Source organism: Plecotus auritus, assembly GCF_963455305.1.
Source record: "Plecotus auritus genome assembly, chromosome: 9".
Taxonomy (NCBI): domain Eukaryota; kingdom Metazoa; phylum Chordata; class Mammalia; order Chiroptera; family Vespertilionidae; genus Plecotus; species Plecotus auritus.
This window is the reverse complement of record NC_137783.1, coordinates 15,147,149-15,171,157: the sequence shown is the minus strand read 5'-3', so window position 1 is coordinate 15,171,157 and position 24,009 is coordinate 15,147,149. Positions and strand designations below refer to the sequence as shown.

Sequence of the window (24,009 nt, the reverse complement as noted above, 5' to 3'; positions counted from 1 at the left end):
AACAGAAAAACCCCATTTGATGAGAAAATGGTGACTGATTTTTTTTAAATTAAATTCTTTATTGTTGAAAGTGTCACATATGACATTTCCCCCATTGAGCTCTCCCCACCCACTCCTGCCCCCCAGCACATTCCCTCACCTCCCCCACTACTGTCTGTGTCCATTGTTTATGCTTATATGCATGTATACAAGTCCTCTAGTTGATCTCTTACTCCTCCCTCCCACCCTCCCCTGCCTTAATTCTGTCATTCAATGAACAAGAAAAGTACAAATAAGTTGTCCCCAAGTTGTACCTCTTGTTGGGTTTATTATGGTAAACTTGGCGATGTGGCACTTTAGGACTTAAGAAAATGGCCAAAGACAAGGTGGGGCACTAGGCACCAGGGGCTAGGTCAGTTGCCTTTTAGGACTGGGGAACCAGGGAGTTTTCAAAATTCCCTCTATCCATTACAGCCTGTCCTGAGGGATGTTGAGCCTGTTTGTTCTTCATTGGGCTGATTACGCTATACGTCAGCCTAGAAATATTCTTGAGCAGTCATTTCTAGCCCACTGGACAGCTGGTGGAAAGGTGGAGGCCGAGGGCATCTGCTCCCCAGACAATAAATGTGAAGAGAAATCAGCCTGAAAAACTGGTCACTGCTGAGCTTAATGCCTGGTTGATAAATCATGTGGGGACATTGAACAGCTGCCTGAGAGGTCTATAGGGACATGGATCCCTAGAATGTGAAGACTGAAGGAGGCGGGCAGTGAGTTCATTGAAGGGCAGGTGTCAATCATCTCTCTTGAACAGCAGAGGAGGAAACCAGTTATCACACCAGAGCCAAACAGCTCCAAGGGCAGAAGGGCCTATTCCAGTGGGGCCTGTGGTCTAGCAGCTGCACCCTCTGGTGGCCATAATGTTTAGCCACCTATAATGTCATGGATGCTGAGTCCTGAAGACAAAGGTTGAGAAGGCACGTACCCAGAGGTTTTTGAAGATATCCCTTCCACATCACACTGTTCCACTTACCCCTGTTTCTCCATATAATAAGACAAAGGATGGAAGCAGAGTGGGTGGTTATGAAACTATGAAATCAAGACTCAAACCTTGATGGTCTGACTCCAGAACCTGAGTTTTAACTGTGTCACCTTGGACAAGTTATATCTCTAAATTCAGTTTCCTTGCCTGTAAAAATGAGAATAATTATACTATCCACATTGTAAGCTAGTTTTTTAGTGATTAAATGTGTTAAAATTGCAATGGCACTGAGAAGAGTTTTGGAATATTTTTAAGTGCTAAATAAGTATCAACAAAAATAATAATATGAATATGGGACAGGCCAGATGTTTGCTAAAAGGGTGGATGCAAGATCTGTTTTCTGAGAAGGGTTATCTGAAAGCCTTTAGCCCATATCTCTTTGTGGCATTTACTATCATGTATTAGGTGCAGGAGAGAATGTACAAAAATGTACACCTACATTGACTTTCCTTTGGGGGCTAAGAATATACCCTAGGAAAAAGTCTCTCATCTCCGATTTTCTGGGTTTGTGCAACAAATCCAAGCAGCTCCATAAGTAGACCCCCTCCTCTGATCATTCATGAAAGTGGAATACGCACAGGGCAGTGTGTCTAAAAGGTGTCTTCTCAAAATGCCAGTGACATTTGCTTAGAGAGGGATAAAACACATCACATGGTTATTTTCCCAGCAACCCCAGGGAGCTGTGTTTCACAGGTAACAACCCAGACATTGGACTCAGAGCCTTCAATTTAACGTTCTACCTTCATCACGTTTTAGCTTTGAGGCATTAGGCAAGTTAACCCCTCTGAACCTCAGTTGCTCAACTGCAAAGTGAGGATAATAATACCTTCCTGTGAGGGCTGTTGCAGGCAACAAATGCCTTTAGAAGAACTGGTCATAGAAGGATGACTAATCATCATGTGCCGAGTGCTCACTGTGCTATTATGCTCACTGTCTGTGGAGCTGGAACCCAGGGCTGCTCTTACTAATTGGATTCATACTGTGTCTCTCAGCATTAAGACATGTAAAACCAGAAGCTGATTTTATACTTACTAATGGCTCATCATGAACTCTGCGATATGACTATATCACAAACTCCCACGCTCTTCTCTAAGTAGAGTTAATGGCCACATGTTTGTTTACAGTTTCACCCCCGGAAGCATCTATGATGCATCTGCAATCACGGAGCTCAGCTCTGCAGATATCAGACAGATCCCTCAGGGGCTCCAGATCTCCCCTGTCATTGCTTTGCATAAGGATTCCCTCACCGTGAAGCACTTCAGGGACAGTCCCTTCTCAGCATGGGCAAGAGAAGGAACCGTGTGCACTCACTTCCACCAGGGACTTTTTGATGACTCGGCTGATGTCCCTCCTCCACTCGGGGATGTCTGGGTTGTAGTCGTCCAGGTTTGGAGAAAAGGACAGGCGAAGAGATCGAAATTCCTCTGGGGACACAAGAGTAGGGTGATCACTATAAGTCAAGTAGTTCTCCCAAGAAGTCTGTATACTTTGCATTGTATGCAAAGCCCTAATGGAGGGTTCATTTCCTCCACACTCACCAGAAAGACCCTGATAGAAGGCAAATTCAATATCCCATCCCTGTTATCTCCCAGCTCCTCTTTTTCCAGACCAAAGCCCTAGGCCCTGGTCCCTGCTTAGCTCTGAAGCCTTTGTCCATTGTGCCCCAGTTCCAGACTCTGTACTTGTGACATTAAATGACCTGGAGCGCCCTGAATGTACCTCAAGTTCATGACCCTGGGCCTTTGCACACACTATTCCTTGCCTAGAATGTCCATGTTTCCCATCTTCCATGCAAAGTTAGAGCATTCACTAAATGAGTGCCCTCTCCCATCTTGTTTTAATTTTCTTTTTTATGGCACAACTGCATTTTGCACATACTTTCATTATTATTACATGATTGCATACTTGTAATTATTATTGTAGTCATTCTGTTGCTATTTTGCATTTGCATGAATTTATGTAATGGAATTTAAAGCTCCTCAGTTCAAGGGTTTTCTTAGTTGTCTCCGTGGCCCCTGAGTTAGTCCCACTCCTCCAGGAAGTAGGTGGGATTACAGAAGTGAGGATTTTATGAGGAGAAAATTGGGAAGAAAGCCAGAGGAACTTGAGCACCTCCAGACTGTGATGCACACATATGACACTTTAGTGGGAGAGGGGAGGAAGGGTAAGTGACGGCTCTGCAGTCTGTGGGAGGTTCAGGAAGACTGTGGGGGAGTCTTCCAGCCAAAGTCAGCCAGAGGAGTCCCCTGTGCCCCAGGAATGGATCTGCCCTGGTATTCCTGTCTCACTCAGTCACTGGTGGGCATCTGCCCATGGAAGGTGTGGCCTTGGCTCCAGCATAGTGCTGGGTTTCAGAGTACAGCCCAGAACCTTAACTCAGCTCAGCATTTGGCACGTGGCTCCCCATAGCATGTGGAATCCAATTTAGCAGATTCTTGCCACAGCCCCCTCGTCCCACACAACCCAACAGTGACTCTCTCTGCTGCCTCATGTCTTGCAGGGTCCCCACTCCAGGCCCCTGTCCTTCCCTGGGTTCCTGAATCTGCCCACATTAGCACCATGCTTTTAGGCATTAGCACTCTCAACTTTCTTGTCATTCAGTCTCTCCTGGGAAAACTCCCTCCCACCAGCACTTTGGTATCCTCCCTTTCACCAACTCAAACCCTCTCCATCATGTGACCCTGCTTGTCTTTCTCATATTTCTTGCTACTTAAATTATTTTGTTTTTATTGTCTGTTTCCCACTGGAATATAAACTCAATGAGGAAAGGGGCATTGTATTCCTGGCTCTATGAAATAGTTTCCTGGTCATGGTGGCCTTTCAATTCCTATCTATAAGTCATTTAATGATTAATTTTTTTCTGTTCAATAAATAAATGCATGAATTACAGTGCAGGCTCTCTGTAATTTCTACATTTACTATTTAACAAACATTTCTGGACTTAAGCGCTTCCTTGTGGTTGGGGGTTCAGCAACAAGGGCAATGCTGCTGCGTACACATTCAGGAAACATAAACACCCACTTGCATTTCCTAACAATGCTAAAGACTCATGGGACACAAGCTTTCATGACCCCTACACTGTAAGGTGTGCATTAGTGGCAGTCCAAAGATGTCTATTTTCAGAGCTGGTTACCAATGTGAATACCCCCCATGTCGGTTCTGATGGAGAGCAGTGAAATGCATACTAATTAGTAGCCTGGCCAATGGCAGCACTAGACAATCACCTGCTGAGTCCTAACTTTTCACTTCAAAGACATGTTTATGTCATTTTCACTTCCCCAGAACCTCTTATCAAACTGTAGAAACTTCATCTAAAAGGGAAGATGTTTATCTTAATAAAAGGACACAAATGAGAAAAATGATGAAGCTCCCTCTGAAATTACTTAGCATATTAAACAGCAGGGAGGGGGATGGCTGAGCAATGTTATACTTTACTTAAGTTCATTCAACAAATAGGGGATGCATATGGGAGGACTGAGAAGGGTAAACATCAATAATACATATGCACATACACATCCACACATATACATACACATGTACATACATATCTATAGTAGCTGCTGAGAGAGAGAAATTCTACATATTCACATATTCTTTGTTACATTAAAGAAGTAAACCAGTGCCCTAAAGCACATTAAAAGAAACAATGAAAAGGAGATTTTCTTTCCTCTGGTATATTATGTGGCTTTGGGTGGATAATCTTTCCTCTGTCTACTTCCCAAATATGATGCCTCCTTCAGTGTGACCACGATGGCCTTAATGATTCCCTCAACTTGACTGCATTCCATACAGGTTCCTTCCTGACTATAGGTCCCTGACTTCCCTTTTCTAAGAGCATTTACCTTGAAAAACTTGCGACTGTAAATTCTTTCTCTACCCCTTTGAGATATAAATCTTCTATAAGCCATGAATAGCTTTCTCAAGAACCAGGGAACCATGCCTTTGCAATATCATCATCAAGAAAAGAAGACCCATATCACTGGGGGTGGGGCAGAAGCCTCACTTTCTAAGCACCAATTAGCAAACACTAATGTCCTAATTACATTGATACCCGCCCCCCCCCCCCCCCCCCCCCGCAAAGTCCTCTAGTACTTTTCTACCAGCTCATCCCAGAGTTTAAACACCTCCCGGCCTTTTGTTTAGGTTGAGTTAAATCTTGCCTAACTTCTTGTGCTGCAATTTGCCTTTAATATGTCAAAAGTGTCATTAAAATTCTCTAGCCATTTATATGCAACTCTGGACAACTCATCTGACTAAAAACAAATTAAAGAAGTGTGATGGTTCAGGGGCTTGGTTAGAGGAGGGGAAACCACTTCACCTTTTTCAATGAAGATAACCCATCTGAAGGGGTGACTGACTCTCTTTTGGATTATGCCTTTCAAGGAGTTTTAGGAAGAGGAATAACTAAGTCGCAAAAAGGTGGAAAGTGGTTAGAAATGTTCCCTCTGAATTCAGAGTCTTAGGCTCTGTTTACTATACTTACCTCATATTTTCTCACTGGTAAAACAAAGATAATTATAGCATATATCTCATAAGTCTGTCTCAATGCTGTTCAATAAAATAGATCATACATATCAAGTGCTTAGAACAGATGCTGGTAATGGTTCCATCCATGTTAATTACTAGCACTACCATCATTATCGGATCTGTCGCTGAACAGCAGAATAATGTTAAGTCAATAATTCCCATTTCTGGGCCACAATTTCCTATTTGCAAAATGACTAGTTGGACCATGTAAGCCCCAAGAATACATAGGTTAGGTTTAAAGTTCTCTCTGTAGTCCTAGTAAGAAAATATTTGATACTCTTAACCAAGGGGACATCTGTGGGAAGAATGGGTCAGTGCCCCTTAGTGACACCTGTGCCATCCAGGAAGATGAGAGAGGAAAAAGAGCATCAGATGGAAAAGACATGAGGGCCAGCGCAGTAAGGTAATCTCAGAAGCACAAGTCCTTGGTATAGATGTTCTGTGTTGGAAGCCCAGTTCCACCACTTACGAGACAGGGCAAGTTATTTACCTCTCTGCAAAAAAATAAGAGTAATAATTATACCGTCGTAATTAGCTAGTTCTTATTAATAGGAAGAAAGCAAAAGGGAGGCCACGCATTGCCATCTGGGCAGCTTTACCAGGAAGCTGCAACTTTACACCCCCCAGAGAACCACCGGTCCATTCTTTCCAGATCACTGGGGGAAGGGACTGGACAAATAGGGAATGGATGCATGAGCAATAAAGTTGGGGTGACATAGGGAAGGTGCCTGTTGGTCTAACCTGGAAGCAAAAATAATTGGCTAGAGGAGGAGGGGCCATTGCAAGCCTGGGAAAATTGGGGGATACATAATCCCCTGGACAACAGAATATTTCACTCTCTTTTGGCTCTCTTGTTCCTCTGGCTTGGCTCCTGCTTCCTTGCATTTACTCATGTTCCCTCCATAGCCATGTGGCAATGGGATGATGGGACTGCAGCTGGGAACATAAGCTAAGCTAGCCTGGGCTATGCAAATATGGAACAGGACCTTGAGCAATGGTTTTAATCGTAGTGCTGCTAAAGACACAGCTGGACTTCTTCCTTGACTGGACGAAGGAAAATGGGACCTTGGAAACTCACGGATGTAATTTCATACAACTAAAAGCCACTCATTCTCCTGTGCGAGTCTCAGAAAATTCCTTTCTTGTGACGTGGCAAGAACCTCACATTCACCAACAATAGGTAGGGTTGCAGAGAGCTCCCCTCCAATAACAATAGTATCACCTATCCTATACTGGGGTTGTTATGAGGATTCAATGCATGCCAAGGCATAGAAATGAGTAGAGAAGTAAAAAGAAGCAAATGTTTTCCTCCTGGTTGGACTCTGGCTGGGCCATTGCCTCATTGATAGGACCTTGTGAGGAAAATCACAGCCCTGGTCTACTTTCACTTACTATTGGGCTTATCAATTTCTTGGCAGGGGTTGGGGGTTGGGGGAAGAGGGAGGGGACGTTATGAAATCTAACCCCCAGCTATGCATGGAATATCCTCCTTAGACACGTTCCAAGTTGCTTACAAATTACTTTCTGAATTTGAAGGTCAAGTTGGCAAGATGAGAAATGAGAAACAGAACCTGCATCAGAATCAATTAATTCTGGAACTGGGACAATCGATATTATCTGAACCACCAGCTGGTCTGTCTGTCTGTCTATCTATCTATCTATCTATCTATCTATCTATCACCTATCTTTCATCTATCTATCCATCTTTCATCTATCTTTCATCTATCTATCTATCCTCTATCTATCTATCATCTATCTATCTATCTATCTATCTATCTATCTATCTATCTATCTATCCTCTCTCCCTCCTTTCTTCCTCCCTTTTGTACACTCTCTCTCTGCACAGCATTTACTTACCCTATCTTCTTTGAAATTCTTTTTTTATTTTAATTTTCCATATTGCATATGTACCACTTCCATATCAACAATGAAAGTTTACATTTTTGTTATCCACTAATAACAGTGCATCCATCTGAATATCCTATGCAGAAAAAATTTTCCCAAATGAGCTCAGTTTGTATAAACTGTTTTTCCAATCTCCCATTTTCAATCAATAATTCCACCTTTTCAGTTCAGTACATTTTCATTCCATCGAATACTCTGGCCATATTCAACTTCCCCAATGGATTACAAAATTATAGTGACTTGTTCAAATCAATATCCAGTCTATGATATCTGCCTGTTATGACCCTTCCATCTCTTTTAAACTAGCATAATTTTTATGATACAGATTTGTATAAAATATTTTCAGAGTATTTAGATATTGGTAGATTACTTTTAATAACTGAGACTTTTAACGCTGTATTTTATAGAAAGCCTCAATATTAACCATTTTCTTTTATAATCGGTTTTAGCTATTCAAACACCACCAAAATGCCAAATGGAATGAAAGAGCCTTTACATAATGAAGCTCACCCTACCTAAGGTGAGTGAGTGAATGGACACTCTATGTGCACCAGAGCCACGTTGAGAGAAAAAACAAAACAAAACAATAAACCCTCTGAGGTGGTGTGACTACTATTTTGCTGGTGAACCACATCTTCCCTAAAAGAGGAGACCAGACCTGACTCAGCTCTTTCTCAACCACTGTCCTCTGTGCTCTGGTTAGAGGTCATAAGCCGGATGGCCTCTGGCACTCTGGTACTGAGTAACCTCTGAGCAGGGGGCAGCGATGAATTAATGAAGACAGAGTACTCACCATACACTGCAATGGTCTTGGTGTCTTGCAGAATGGCATTCCCAGCTGAGACCTGCACTGTGATGGTGTTCATCCCTTCAGAGGTAAACTTGAATGATATGCTGCCCTCCAAGGTGATCAAGGGCTAAAATAAACAAAAGCATGGAGTAAGGGCAAAGCTATATATACATATTATTGATTTCAGAGAAGAAGGGAGGGGAAGAGAGAGATAGAAACATTAATGGTGAGAGAGAATGACTAATCTGTTGCCTCCTGCACACCCCCTACTGGGGATCAAGGCCGCAACCAGGGAATCAAACCTTGACCTCATGTTTCATAGGCTCAACCATTGAGCAACACTAGCCGAGCCAAAGCTCTTCAGTTACAGATGAGACAGCCACCAGCAAGCATCTTAAATCAGTGGAGGCTCTTTCTGGTGACATCTGACTCCATCCATACTGCCCCATCATCTCAAGTCTAGACCAGAAAGGGGCTATAGAGCCATGACCCCAAGCAGCCCTGCCCATGCCTTCTGAATTTGACACTTCTCTTCTGGCACCATACTGAGGGCTGGGAAGATTGATATGTTTGCTTGTTGGTGGGATACATATGTCTTTATGAATAATCTACTCATATTAAGCAGATCCATTCATTCAAGGAAACATTCAGATCAGACCAAAACAGAGGGCTCATATGAACCCAGATTTAAGCAGCAGTCACTGAAAATCTACAAGCTGCCAGTTGTTTATCTCCAGGGTATACTAGTCATAATAAATTGCAATGGAACACAGCAACCGTGAACACCAAAACCACAGTAGTTAACCGGAGTGGCCTGGCATGCCTGGGCTTCCTCTGAGAGGCCTATCAGCATTTCCTGGAAGCAGCTTCCATGGAAACAAGTACTAATTGGACGGTGGTTTGAGGACTCAAACAAATAAATAAATAAAGACAATGACTTGGAGCAGTGCCTATGCTACAATTGGATGCCAGGGTCCTGAAGGAAAAGATGATTAGCCTATGACCTCCCTCAACTCACTCCCGCAATCGTTTCTTTCCTGTCTTTTCTTAATTTTAAAATCAAAATTCATTTAACTCCCTGGATGGCAGAGGGAAGATGAAAGCCAGCAGCATAAGAAGGTTGCTCAACACGATCTATTGAAAATGTGGTTTTCTGCTAAAAGGTAAATAATAGGAGACAGAGAATAACATTGTTTAGGACTTTCACCTTCCAAGACTAGCTTTAAATAACAGATTTCTACTCTCTCACTGTGGGTCATGTACTCTCAGTTTGGGCTGAATTTACATGTATAGTTTAGGAAGTAATAAAAAATGGGCTTCTTTTCAGCTGAGTTAATGTTAACTGTAGAGATGAAAGATTCCTTCCACTGCCAGGCTTGTAGCAGGGCTAGAGAGGGGTGTTTATCGTTGGCCTATGCAAAATTGTCTGGAGTTAAAACCAAAGTTCAGCTCTAGAGTCGAACAATATTTGCATTAAAATAAAATACATTGCATCAGAACAGTTAAGTCATCAAGAGACAAGGACTCTGCTGGAAGAAGATAGGGCTTCCAGTCCAGGACAGTCCGTCCAGTGCCATGTGCTGGCGGACACTCTGGGGCCTTAGTGCTCCTGCCAAAATTTGGAAGCAAATTTTAATGTATGAGAATAGAGTGAGTTTAAAACTAAAACAGAGTATGCGGCCAGGTATAAGGAGAATAAGAATCCGTGTAGGTATCAGAAGGCCTTGGATCTGAACCCTGCATGAAGCAGCTAAATGGGATTGGAGCAGGCCACTCTGTCCACCTCTTCCTCACTTTTGCTCATCTGCCAAACGAAGGACTCAGAGCAAATGAGGTGAAGTCCCTACTGGTTTAAAAATGGCTGCTGACTTTTGATCATAGGTGATGTTTTGGGAAAACAGAAAGGGTAAAGCTGACCTAAAGAAGTTGGCATGTCTGATGCAGGGTGAGGAGGCCATCTGGGGGGCTGGGTGGGTGGTAATGGGTGTTGGGGAGCACCGGAGACTTGGTTGGAAAGTTTGTAAGGAGGACATTCTGAGAAAAGGGAAGTATGCTGAAGGCAGCCTGCCCTGTTTATCAGAATTCCGACTTAGGGGAGTGCCAAAGGTGGCGTCCCTAATTATTGCTTGACCTTTCCAAACAAGTCTGTGCACTTGCAGACCCCCAGGTGTTTACTGGAATCCTTATGCTTAATCTTTGGGTGTCCTTGCTTAAAGGACAACTGCAAACACATGTGCCCTCCCAAAATTACTTATCCTATTGATTGTATCTAAAAGATAAACTTTATCTCAAACTGCTGTTACAATAAAAGCCTAAGGAGGCAGGCGATTGAGGCTGCCTGGTTCCTTTAGCCAGGTAGTCCCTTAGCCCTCTCTTTCACAGCAAATGTTGTGTCAGAGTAATCATTCATCTATAGCTCAGGTTCTGTTGGTCAGCCCCGGCAAATGGGCATCTGTTGCTTTTGCCTGGCCTGTATCCATTCACTGCTTTTCCTTTTGGGGACCATTCCCTCCCTTGTCTTGGTTCATGTGGTTCTCAGGAAGCTGACTTCCACACCTCTTTCTACCCTGGCACTGTGACCAAGACTTGGCCAATCATAGTCCATCCCAGGTCTTGTGTTAGAACTTTGAAGAAAGAGTTTGTTTTCTCTGCTGAGCTGTGAGGGTGTAAAGCTTGGGCTGCTGCAAGGGTCACTGCAAAGGAATGTCCAACTAGAGAAGGGCAGCCACACAGAGGAAGGCAGAGGCAAAATGTAGGGGGTGGCATGGTGAGAGAAAGGAAGAGAGACAGGCAGAGAAACAGAGACAGAGAGACAAAGAAACATATTGATGCTCTAAGGGCCTGCTGGCCCCGAGGCTAGGAACCCCCACCCCAGACTCTTGAGTCCCACAAGCCATCTCATTCCCTTTCTGCTTCAGCCCACTGGAGTTGAGCTGCCACCAGCCCCCACGCGTGTTGTTTCCAGCGTGACCCACCTCCGTGTTGTTCCCGTACCACCACACGTAGGTGAGGGTGCCCACTTGGCTGGGCCACAGCACAGCAGTCGCGTTGACCTCTTTGTTCTTCGTGGTGACAAAGGGCAGGGCCAGGTGCACATGCTCCAGGGGACCTGAAGCACAAGAGGAGAGGCGGGATGGAGAGGGAAGAGCTTTCTCTGCTCCACCCTCTCTGCTCTGGAGAAAATACGTATGACTCATTCTGATGCGTCCAGAACACGGCAGTCATATTCCTGAGAAAAGTGCTCTGGAGCGTTTGCTACCTTGGAGAAAAGGATATATTGTGAATAACTACATCTCAACATTTTCCATTTACCGACTTTCTTCCAGGCCTAAAATGTCCGAGTTGTTTATGTGTCAACGTTTAAAAATTAATAAATAATTTATGAAGTCTTTAAATGAACAGGCATAATAGGAGGTTTCACAGGGAAACAGAGAGTCTTTCTAAGAGGTTATATCCTTGGTGATAAACCAGGATTGTGAAAAATCTCATAGACTCCATGTTGTGTAGTGAGAGAAGGAAGATACTTATTCTTTATTATTTACTGGATTTTAAAGATCTGTGTGCGTGTGTGTGTGTGTGTGTGTGTGTGTGTGTGTGTGTGTCTATGGGCTTGTCTATAAAGCACCTGGTTACGTAAGCATGGAACAAACTGTGATTGGTGTTGAGTTAAGCTTGTCCAGGACAAAGGCATGCCTGAGCTCTCTGGTTCTCAGCTTCTCAGGATGTGCTAAACCAGAGGTCGGCAAACTCATTAGTCAACAGAGCCAAATATCAACAGTACAACAATGGAAATTTCTTTTGAGAGCCAAATTTTTGAATGCCACTTCTTCAAAACAGACTCGCCCAGGCCATGGTATTTTGTGGAAGAGCCACACTCAAGGGGCCAAAGAGCCGCATGTGGCTCGCGAGCTGCAGTTTGCCAAGCACTGTGCTAAACTAAACAAAGGATGATGCTATTGATGGAGGCGCCTTAGACCAGAAATCTTCATCAGATGAATAAATCCACAAAGATACCAATATCTTCCTCCTCCTCCAGAACCACTCAGACCTTTCCTAGGAACCCTGACCTTCCCTTTGAGTCGCCGTTCCCAGGAAAAATCTGGTTTCCTCTGAGGTTGAAAATGACAGAAATCTATCATCTCCACCATTATTCCACGAGGTGGAGAAGAAGGGGGTGCCTCGGGCCTTTCCACCTGCTCATCACTGCCTCTTCTTCTGCTTGATCTTTACATGTGCTTCCTAGTATACCGTCTCTGGCCTTTTCTCCCTCTACATGCTCTTCCGCTGAGTAATATCACCCACACCCTGACCTTCAACTGCTGACCACATGCTAGGGGCTCCAAAACCACCTTCTGGACTCCAGACTCAATTAGCAGCCAAAGGGTTCTGAGAAACACATGATTCTTCCTCATTCTATATTCCCTACCTGTCGAATAAAACCAGTGTTTATCCAGGGGAGCAACCCAGAAGTGGAAAGTCAATCTAGATCGCTTATTTCTTACCTCCCACATCCATTTAGGCAACCATTTATTTGGTTTCAGAAATATGTCTCCACTAGAGCTCTTCTCACCCACCCCAATCCTGCCCTGATTCATGCACTGACCACCCCCCCCACACACACACACACCTGGACCATTACCACTCTCTCACCGACTTCCTGCCTCTAACCTATCCCTACCTGATCCACCTGCTGCCCTACATGTTCAATGCCTGCCTCCCTCAATAATACATGAGGGTCCCCAAATGCCAGGTGTCTCAGCACCTAGAATACAATGTAGGCTCCAGGGTGAGGGTAGAGCAAGCACATGGACCTTGAGGGAGAAGTGGCTTTCCATGTTAGAGGAATAGGAAGAAAGCCCGAACAGCTGCAATGCAGAGATGGAGGGAAGGCGTGGAAGCCAATGAGATCTAAAAGGTACTCAGAACACGTAGCATGTCAGCCTTGTAGGCCTTGACCTATATGCGGGTGTTCGTGTAGTTTCATTCTTGCATGTGTCTACATTACATATGCATACAAAGCATGGTGATGGTGAGGTACCTTCTCACCCTCCAAACATTTCTCAGAGAGATTTTCCTAGAAAGCCATGTGGATTATGCTATTTACTTGCTCAAAATTAAAACCCCCATTCCCTAATTATAATAACAATGATAGCTAACACATATTGATGCGACATTTGTGAGACAGGGCACACAGGCTGCCAACTTTGGGAGGATAAGAGCCCTGTGCATTTACCTTTATAGATAAGGCTCACACAGTTTCCAAGACGTCGCAGATACTCACACGTTTGCTGGGTAACAAATGATATAATTTCCTGTCTCTGCTCTTGTCCATGCTTCTCTCTCTTTACAGAATTTGAGGCTTTGTGACCAGCATACAGAAGAGAATTGATTTTCTGGCTTAGAAGCCATACGATAGAAAGTCATTGGTCATACATCAGAATGGTTCAATGAGGTGATCAAAGGCAGCACTACTGAGGGACAGCTGTGCACCACACATTCTGCTAATGGCTTTTTATTCCCCTTTCATCCTTACCATAACCTCATGGAGCAGGCACTAGCATCATCCCCATCTAGAGACCAACAAACAGAGATAGGTGACCTTCCTTGATTCCAGGGTATGAACTAAAGCAGCTCGATGTCAGAGCCCATGCTCTGCCAGCTGAAATTGCTCGATAAAACTCTCCCATTTTAACAAAAGAGCTACGAAGAGTCACTAGTTACTGACGATGTAACTATGATCCAGGCACTGGAAAAAGAACTTGACACATGCTAGCGGATTTTGCATGGCTCCTGCTAGTCCCCTGCTTGCTCCAGAAGGCCATGCCGTGTCCCACCCCATGGCCTTAGCTTTTACACCTTTCTTATGGCACCTGTCAGATTTGCAGGCTCAGTTCCAGGGTCCCCTCTTGTGCACCAGTGTTCTGACTCCCCAGATCTGAGTTACATGAATCCGCTGGAATGCAAATACTAGACCAGCTCTGTTTAGTTCCATTCTAAAGGGGTTCGTTTTCTTGGTCTCTGTCACATAGGAGCTCTTAACAATATTTTAAAGTCAGAACACACAGGAGGGATGATGCCTGCATATACTGTTAGTGACAAAACTGAATCTTGTTACTAAAATATGGTCATTCGTTCATTGTAATAGTTGTTGAGTGCTCTCACGTGTTGGGCATTGTTCTCAGTGCTGGGACACCTGGTACTAGATGGACCTTATGTGTTAAAGAGGGAGACAAGCATGGGGTTGGTGAGAGAGTGCGGTCTTTGGTAGGCTGGCCAAGGAAACTATCTCAGAAGAAGAAACGACATTTGAGCAGTGACCTGAATCAAGTGCAGGAGGGCACGGGGTGTCTATTTGTGACCATCTGGGGTGAAGAAAGAGCAAGTGCACAGACACTGGGGAGAGCCTGCCCTCCATGTGTGAGGAATAGCAAGAATGGGCTGCAGTGCAGATGGAGGGCACTGGAAGCCCCTGAGATGTAAGAGGCATTCAGGACGCTCAGCCTGCCGGCCTTGTGCACCCTCAAGTGTGCAAGTGTGTGCTTGCATGAACTCATTGCTGCATATTTAGACGTTCCATGCTCATACAAATGTGTGCTATTTACCTTTCAAACTCCCACATCCTCTTGTATTCATTTACTTTTTATGTGTCGAATATATCGAATATACTACACCTACTTCCTGCTGCCCCAAAGCCTACTCTTTAACATCTCTTTTCTGCACATAGAGTGCAGTCTGCCCTAATGGATCTACGGAAGTGAACCTCCAGCCCTTGGAGGCCCCAGTGGGCTTGCTGCACCAAGACAGGAACTGAACAAGCTGGCTGATGCCTATCACACAGGTGCCTGCAATGCTTCAAATGAACAGCAGGTGGCAGTGTGTCACTCCATATGAATCTTCCTGGCAGGGTGGCAGAGGGGACTGCAGAATTGTGTGAAGGTTGTTTCCCTGCTCTTTTCTTGTTTAGCCCTCCTGTGCTGCATGGAACAGCTGGCATCTGAGACTGGACATGGTGTGTGTGTGTGTGTGTGTGTGTGTGTGTGTAAGAAAGGGAGAGAGGGAGAGGGAGAGGGAGAGGGAGAGGGAGAGGGAGAGGGAGAGGGAGAGGGGGAGAGAGAGAGAGAGAGAGAGAGAGAGAGAGAGAGAGAGAGAGAGTAAGAAAGGGAGAAAGGGAGAGAGTGTGTGTGTTCTGGAGACCTCCTCTGACCACCAAATTAAATATTGTGTATGCATCATATTTCTGATTGTCTGAAGTGTTTCAAAATCCACTAAAAGAAACAAAACCATAAAAGTATAAAGATGAGATCCTAAAACAGAGCTCCTTGAACTTCAGCAAGCATAAGGATCATCCTAACATGTTCAGAGCAGGTTATGCTGCCACACTTGCAGGAGTTCTAATTAGTGGGTCTGGGATGTGGCCGGGGACACTACATTTTTGTCATGTAATTTCTGGGCAGGTGACTCTTTAAACCACACCTTACAAAATCCAAGTATGGCATTCACTGGCCAATATCATGATCTTGTGGAAAGCGGCAAAGCTACACAGGATCTCAGGAAACTGATCACCAAGATGGGGGCAGAGAGGCACCTGCAAAGGGCACCTTTGAAAGGAGGCAGCTGGAGAGAGGTGTGGGAAAGACTAAGAAGTCCACTTGATTTCTTTTACCTGCCATTCTGCAAATTTGCATTTTTCTGTGATTTTTTTTCTCGGCATGACTGGCTTAGCTAGGACAGAGTTCTGAACAGAAATCTACATGTCCTCTAAATTCTCTGTCCCATCCAAGGCAATCCTGGCTGCACCTCAGGGGAGGGTGTCTCATTAGTTTGCAAACAAGCAGAGCACAGTGAATACTCTCCCCCAAAGGGTTTAGGCATCTAAGGCTTCAACAGATTACCCAGCCCACCCCACCCCCATGCCTAGCAACTTTTCAGCAGGAACATCCATCCTTTCCCTTTGTTTCCCATGACCTTTGCAAACGCCTACTGAAAAGCCTCTGATCTGAAATCAAATCACCTTTCTGATCTGGAATGTGGTTTGTGTGTGTGTGTGTGTGTGTGTGTGTGTGTTCTAGATGAGCAATGGGGGGAGAGTCCCACGTGGAGGGAGGGAGAGTCCCAGGTAGAAAGAGGGAGAGCCCCAGGCAAGGGGCAGGAGGGAGAGTCCCAGGCTGAGAGAAGGAAGGTGGGTGAGAAGGGCAGAGGGCCTGCCTGGCAAGCAGAGCTCAGAGTTGCTGCTGTGAACCCACTAAGTCCAAGTGCATTTGCTCCTCTGTGATCACTGACTCTCAGGCTTTACTAGTGGACAGGGCGCAGCAGATCAGGCTCCACAGAACCTTTCAGAAACAAACTGTGCTCAGAGAAAAGGGGCAAGTGGGCCAGGAGTTCAGGGGCCAGGACTTCAGCCACTGGACCTCCCAATGCCCCACTCAGTTCATGCTCAGTTTTTGTATTTTTTTTCCTTCGAAATGCCAACCCCTACCCCACCCTGGCACTGTGACACTGAAAATTGTCAGGATGCCCTTCAGGTTTGAGACTTTAGGAAGTGCGAGTCAATGATGGTCTTGTCCTGACTTCCTGTTAGCTTAAAAGAGTGTCAAAGTCACAGAACTTCTCCGATCCTTGTTTTTTCTACCTGAAAGGGCCCATGCTGCCTGCCAGGGTGTGAGGGTAGAGGGGTGGGATAAGGGAAGGCATCCCTGTGCATAGTAACACACCCCGTGGCTATGGTGTTTAGGAGAAAGGCGCCCGAGAACACGCTGAAAATGCTCCTGACATGAGTTTGGGATGGATATGAATTAATGAAAGTTGTAAAATAATCCTCTTTAATACTGTTAAGAGTTAATTTTTGTCCCCAAGGCCAAGTTTAGAAAGGGGTTCCATTATATGAGGCATGCTAATCCAACCACTTAATCAAAAATGAGTCTAACAAAATTAAAATCAGAACACAAAACTTTCCATTACAAATCACCTTCCACCAAGGTTAAGGTCAAATCATTTAGTGGATCAACTAGGCTAATGAGACAAAAAAAAAAAAAAAAAAAATGCAAGTGAACAGAGAAGCTCATTTCGCTTAGCAACTGTGGCTTCAGCAACGTTGGATCTTTAACAGAGGCCAGCTCTGTTCTGTTTCCTTGCCAGGACTTAGTAAACCTGGGAGAGGGCTGGGGCACGGAGGGACCACTCAGGGATATGATCATTTATACAGAGAGAAAGAATCCATGGGGCAACCAGGAGGGAGCGCTGTGGATGACTCTATAAGAGACCAGGAGACACAAAGCTACTGCTGAATTTTAAATCAGTATTTACACGTGGTTAGAGTACGGTAGCTGTTTCATCCATATATGGGATGTGGAATAAAGCTTCTGTGATTGTTAAGGAGAACAGCTCTCTAACAAAAATCCCCCTTACAGAACTGTGGACAATTATAGGTGGCTAGGAAGGCAACCATTCTCAGCAAATGTTTTGTCACTTGGTTGCAAGTTATCTTAACAACCAATGCTTGTGTTGTATTTTTTTTTTTAATTTATGATCAGTCCTATGATACCATCATTTGAGATTATTCGTTGGTAAGAGGCAACTCCGGAAAGTCTGAAGAAGCAGCTGAGGAATGACAGTCAGCAGGAAGGGAGCCTCTGAAGTGGGTCTTGAACCTACGTCATTGACTAGCAAGCGCACTGCTTCTAACTTCAATAAGCATGCTCCTTCAGGACAATCTGCAAACACGTGGAAGGGGGACAAAGGCTGATGGACACTTAGTTCCTCTAACCCCAAGCCACTGCTAGCAGTGACACTAACCTTAACGATCAAGAGCTGGGATGTGAGGCAGGTAGGCCTGAGTCTGAAATCTGGCTCTGCCACACAGTAGGTCTACAAATTCAGATGGATTATTTAAACTCTTGGGACCTCACTGTCCTTTGGAAGTAGGATTTCCAATAGTGCCTGCTTCCCAGGGTTGCTTTGAGGACTGAGCTTGTACACATACAGAGCCTGGCTAGCTCTAGCACAAAGCCTGGCGCACAGTAAGAATTAAACATTTATAAATGAAAGAGGGAGGTGGAGTTGGCAACCTGGAAACCTTGTAAAACTTTGTTTAAACCCAAGGAAGGCAGAGTGTCTCGTCAAAGGTCCTCTGTCATGAGGTTCCAGAGAGAAAGATGAAGAGTCGCCGATAGAACAGGATTCTTCAGGAGCCCAGCAATCTCCTGGGGACCCCTAAACGGTGGGACCCCCACTGGACCACAGCAGGTTAAAAACATTTCAGTCAGGACATTCTGCACTCAATTTGGTTCAATGGGCAAGGGGCAGGTGAGAGGCATGGGATAGTGCCTGGCCTTAATACTCTTGGCCTAGAACTTGGAATTCACTTGAACAAGGCCATTCATATAAAAGAGCTACAGTCATTTTAATGTGAACTCTTTCTCTAGGACCTTAAACAAGTCCTTTACCTCTGTGGGAACATTAACAAACCTACTATAAAAGGCATTCATGGTACCGTTATTACTCAACACGCCTGAGGAGTTGTCATGGACTCATAAGACATAGCGCACCCTTAGATCCCTCAATGGGGAAAAGCATTAACATTTCTTGGAGCTGTTTCCTAGTGTAGTTTCCTTATCATTGTTTATACTCTTTCCCTCTATACCACCTTCTCCCTAACAACAAATCATCCCCAGACCAGGGAACACCCTTTTAAAAAAGGATCAAAAAGATTAAATAAAAGAGAGAGAGAGAACTCATGGACAACAGAGTGGCAACTGTGGGGGAAAGGGGTGTGGGTGGAGGTGGAGAAGGGAATAGGGGGTATAAATGGTGATTAAAAACACAAAATAAAAACATATTTAAAAGAGAGCAAAACTCTAAAAGAATATTAATAGTGAGAGATAATATAGGAGAAGAATCATCAAAGGGGGAGAAATTCCTTTACTGATGCTAATTATCAATGCATTAGATTGAGCCATATATGTGGTTTGTTTTCAAACATTTCTGACCCCCCAAAAAAAATTCATATTCAATCAAATAGCTTAGCAAGTTGCTCAGGTCAAGCCCCCAGATATAGGGATTGTATTGTGGGTGCCCAGGTACCTCAATAAGGCCCAGTAAGTGCAATGAAAAAATCTGAAGCAAAGCAGAGTCCAAGATTATTCAGATTCCACACCCTGATTTCCTTCTTACTTCCTCCCCACTTGGCTCTCTTATTCTCCTTTCCCCTCCTGCTACAATGTAACTAACTAGTAAGCTTCTTCTAGATATGACATTTTAGATCGTATTTTAAAAGGACACAATATTTAAATGATGTCATAAATCAACAACAGTAATAACATACAAGTTACATGTAAGTACAGGACGGCGCTGTCAGACCCGAGACTGTTGTCCACCCGCACGGTCACTCGGAAAATGCCCACATTGTGATAGACGTGTTTGATCCCATCTTCCATGGAGCTGAGGTTGACATATGACACTGCGATGCCATCACCGAAGTCCACTTGGATGAATGTCCTCTGAACGTCGCCCTAAAAAACAGCCCAAAGTCAGAGGAAAGGGAGTCTGTACCAGGGTGCTTTGCTCGGGGGCTGGGGTTTGTCCTGGTTGCTGGCTCAGGAACAATGGCAGCCCTGGCTCCCTACCGGAGCTGGGGGTGGGGATCTGTCTGTAGGTGACAGAATCCTGTAACAATCTGCAATAGCCCTAGTGGCTCAACTAGGCTAATGAGACTCCCCCCCCACACAAAAAAAGCAAGTGAACAGAGAAGCTCATTTCGTTTAGCACATGCGGCTTCAGGCGTTTACTAAAATGGATGTTCTCCAAATCTGAAGGGCAATGACTCTACCAAAATTTTCCAGGTTTGAAAACTTAAGTGTTTGATCATCAACTCCAATTTGATAACCAATTCCTCTGAAGTCTTTGCTTATAGGCTTATCACCCATGTGAATAAAAAAGGTGTGCACAGTTTTAAATAGGCCGCCTACCTGACATGGTCATAGACCACTTCCCATGTGCTTGGACCCCTGAGTCCCCTGCTTTATTTCTGCTTTATTTCTGCTTCCCTGACCATGCTGGAAAAAGTATAGGGGGCACCTTGCCTTATACCTGATATGACATTAGGCTCAGTCCTATTATTATTATTATTATTATTATTATTATTATTAATCTTCACCTGAGGCTATTTTTCCATTGATGTTTAGAGAGAGTGGAAGGAGGAAGAGAGAGAGAAAAACATTGATGTGAGAGAGACATACCATTTGGTTGCCTCCTGAATGCGGCCCCAACAAGGGCCAGGGATCAAGCCTGCAACCAAGGCACATGCCCTTGATGAAGAATCCAACCCAAAACCCTTTGGTCCAAGGGCCAATTTAACCCCTGAGCCAAACTTGCTGGTGCAGCTCTATTATTATTGAAGATAATGATGGTTAATTCCTTTATATTTCAGCATTTTTTTTACTATCAAAATGAACTCATTCTTCATGGAATCTTGGTCTGGAGAGAAAAGCAGGCTTTGTTCATCTAGTTTACAGATGAAGAAACTTCAGTCAAGAAAGGTTTAATCACTTGCTCAAAGTTAACAATTCTAGTTAGCACCAGTCTTGGGATTTGAACCCATCTCTCTGGGTTGTATTTCATTCATTAACTGTGGGCAAAGAATTGACGGCTCCTCCAGGCTTCCATCTTAGTATGGCCTTCACAAGCAAGATGATTTCATGCCTATCATTCTACCACCTTTGGTCTATGAGATGGGCATAATACCTTCCTGTCTTAACGCACTGTTGTAATAGACATGGGAGTAATTAGTGATGTGTAAAATTATATACTGAAACAAATGACTAAAAGAACAATGCAACTGTAGAAGACCTGCAATGCCTCTTTTAATGCTTATTTATAATCACAGGGTGCTAAATTTCCTGCAGATGGGCAGGAAAACGTAAGGTCTGATTTATAAAATCCCAGACCTGTAAAAAGAAATACATAGAACAAAAGACAAGAACAACAACAAAAACAACCTTTGGGACAAAGTTTCTTAGAACCAACTGACAAACACCAGCTTCCACCACACAGCCTATACTTTAACACACTTTTATTTGTTTGTTTTGTTAGCTTTTCCCATTTTCAGGGGGAAGAGAAACCTTTTGAACTAGAAATGTATTTTCAATTAAGTGAGGTTCATATGGTATCATATTTTGAAAAGGCCAAGTTTAAAATGCTGACATTTAAAAGATTAATTCACAGGGAAAGGAAAAGCAGTTCAAATCCTATGAATCTATGGGACCTGCTCTTCTGATCTATGCCAGGCCGAGCATTGTGAGGGGGGCATACCACAGCTCTCAGTAAGGACATGGGCAAGGATTCTTCTCTAGGGTAGGAAAGAAACTCCATTCACAACTGCAGAACAAATATCTACAAGCCTAGACATTGTGCAATGACTTGGATCACTAATAAATATAAATGTCAACCATTCTTGCTGACGTGTCCTTCATTTGGACAACCAATATGGACTGATCAATTTCTCATTCTCTTTATGGTCAGTTCCCACTCCCATGTTTTCTGAATTTTCAACAGAGTTGCTGCCAGCCAACCCCAGAAGAAGAGCCCACCTTTAAATCTAATCACATTATTTGGGACAAGTGTCTCAGGGAGATAGCAGGGATAGTTAGGGTTATCCATGTAATATAACAAGCAATATAGTTTCTGAGAGAGAGGGGAGAAAGGGAGGGAGGACTGGAGGGAGTGAGGACATGGAGGGTAGGAAGGAATGAGGGAGAGAGAGATGATTCTCTGTGGGGACAGCACTTCAGGGCATCAGCATTTGTGAGATCCTGGCCTCCTGATGTGGGCACAGGCCTCTGGACTTGGTACTCCACACTAGGATGCAAGAGCCTCAATGGGTCTAGTCTGACAGTTGATGGAAGCATATTCATCCCTGCTGTTGTCTTTTTGCCCACTCAAGTGGAACAAACTGGATCCCATGCCTTTGCCTTCAGGGGCTCCTAGGGGTTCGGTAAGCCCAATACCACTGTAACTCCAGGACTTTGGGCTCACCTGACATCAGCATCTGAATTCCTTGGGTTGTAATTATCATCTGAGGTAGGGATACCAACTCCTTTCAGAGATTAAGAAACAGGGCGAAGGGAAGATTACCAAAGTCCTAGGTCACCATTTGATTAGGCAAGCTGGCCTGGCTTTAAATGGCTGTCTGTTGATCCATCCATCCATCCATCCAACCAACCAACCAACCAACCAACCAACTAACCAACCATCTAACCACTCACCTGATAGATATTTATTGAGTGCCTATCTTGTGTCTTGCACTAAATGAGAAAAATAGATATGACCAAACAAACCAAACAGATATGGTCCGGGGTTTCATGAGCATACAGACTTCTAGTGAGAAAAATGGCCTTTAAATAAATAATCTCAAAAATAAACAAAAAGTCATTTTAGAGGGTCATATGAAGGAGAGGGGCTGACGTTATAAACCTATACAATAGCGAGAGGTGGCATACTGAAGATCTGATCTGATTGAGAACGTCAAGAAAGGCTTCCAGAAGTGATATTTGAGCTGAGGAAGCTTAAAGCAAAGGAATACATGAACCAAACAAAGGACATGAGTGAATGTGATGGAGGCAAGGAGTCCAGGCAATGAAGACATAGGAAACAGACATGCAAGGGCCCCGTGGCAGAAGTGGGTGGCATAGTTGAAGGAGGCTGAAGATATAGACACAATAGGACCATGTTATGAAATGAGACTGGAGGGGAGAAAGTAACATTTTAGGACTTGTGGGTCAAGTTCCTGATTTTGATCTTTTTCCTAAGAGCTGGGAAGCCATTCAAGTGTTTTAAGCAGGGGTTCGGGGGATAATGGCATGATATTTTTTAATTCAAAAATATCACTCTGGCTACAATACAGAAGCTAAATTAGAAAGAGGCGAGATTTCTGGGAATCCAATTAAGGGAGCTCAGGGCAAATGATAGTGCCTTGAAATATGAGTTGCAACAGGAAATTATATGCACCTTCCTGGCAAAATTAACTCCCATGGTTTATTAGTTTTGAAATCAGGGAATCTCAACCTTTGATATCAGCCTCTCTTACAAAAATTAAAAGGAAAAATGCTAATGTCCGGCTACCATCCCAGACCCCACCACCTGGTTCAGGACCTCTGGGGAAGATGCCAGACCCTGCTGTGGTCTGAGAAGGTCTATAACTGAGGCTGGGATGCACCAAGGGTTGGGGCCCTCAGGTTCAGATTCTTGAACATTAGCTTTCCGTGGGATGGAATTCTGAAGATGAACAGACAGTCCAGGACAAGCTGACACTGTCCTTATTTTATTTTGGTGGGATGGTAAAGTGTTCCCAGGCCGTTTTAGGATGCCCAGTGCTAAAGGTGCATTAATAAAGTCAGGCAGGAAGATCTGAATCCATTGTTAGCGACTGGTACATAAGCACCAACAGAAGTTCCAGGATCCATGCTCACTCGTCTAGGACAATGAGCTGCCAGGTGTGTAAACTTCTAAGGGCCGGGGTGTGTCCTTCATGACCGTATCCTCAGTACCTAATACAGGGCCCACAGAGGGGCCAAAATTTTGCTCAAGACATTTTGAATATGGTGGTCTCTAATGTGTTTGTTCACCAAAGTGCCTTCTTACGTGTTACCTCATTTGGCTGTTAGGAATCCTGGGAGACTGTGAGGGCAGGTATCATTCCTATTTGATATTCCAGAAGAACTGGGTCACAGACAGGCTAAGTAAGATGCGTAAAGCCCCTCAGCTAGAGAGACTTAAG

General features: G+C 44.2%; 1 protein-coding gene across 4 annotated transcripts in view; it reads right to left on the bottom strand.

Moving 5' to 3' along the window:
• Nucleotides 1-24,009, bottom strand: part of SORCS1 (sortilin related VPS10 domain containing receptor 1) — a gene marked incomplete at its 3' end in the record, with an annotated part of 485,219 nt that overhangs the window by 35,011 nt on the left and 426,199 nt on the right. For all 4 annotated transcript variants that reach the window (XM_080641532.1, XM_080641530.1, XM_080641531.1 and 1 more), the window contains exons 19-22: nucleotides 19,561-19,747; nucleotides 11,216-11,349; nucleotides 8,244-8,367; nucleotides 2,330-2,442 (exon numbers count right to left, since the gene is read on the bottom strand). In XM_080641532.1, coding sequence (XP_080497658.1) covers nucleotides 2,330-2,442; nucleotides 8,244-8,367; nucleotides 11,216-11,349; nucleotides 19,561-19,747 — 558 coding nt within the window. The remainder of the gene's footprint in view (nucleotides 1-2,329; nucleotides 2,443-8,243; nucleotides 8,368-11,215; nucleotides 11,350-19,560; nucleotides 19,748-24,009) is intronic.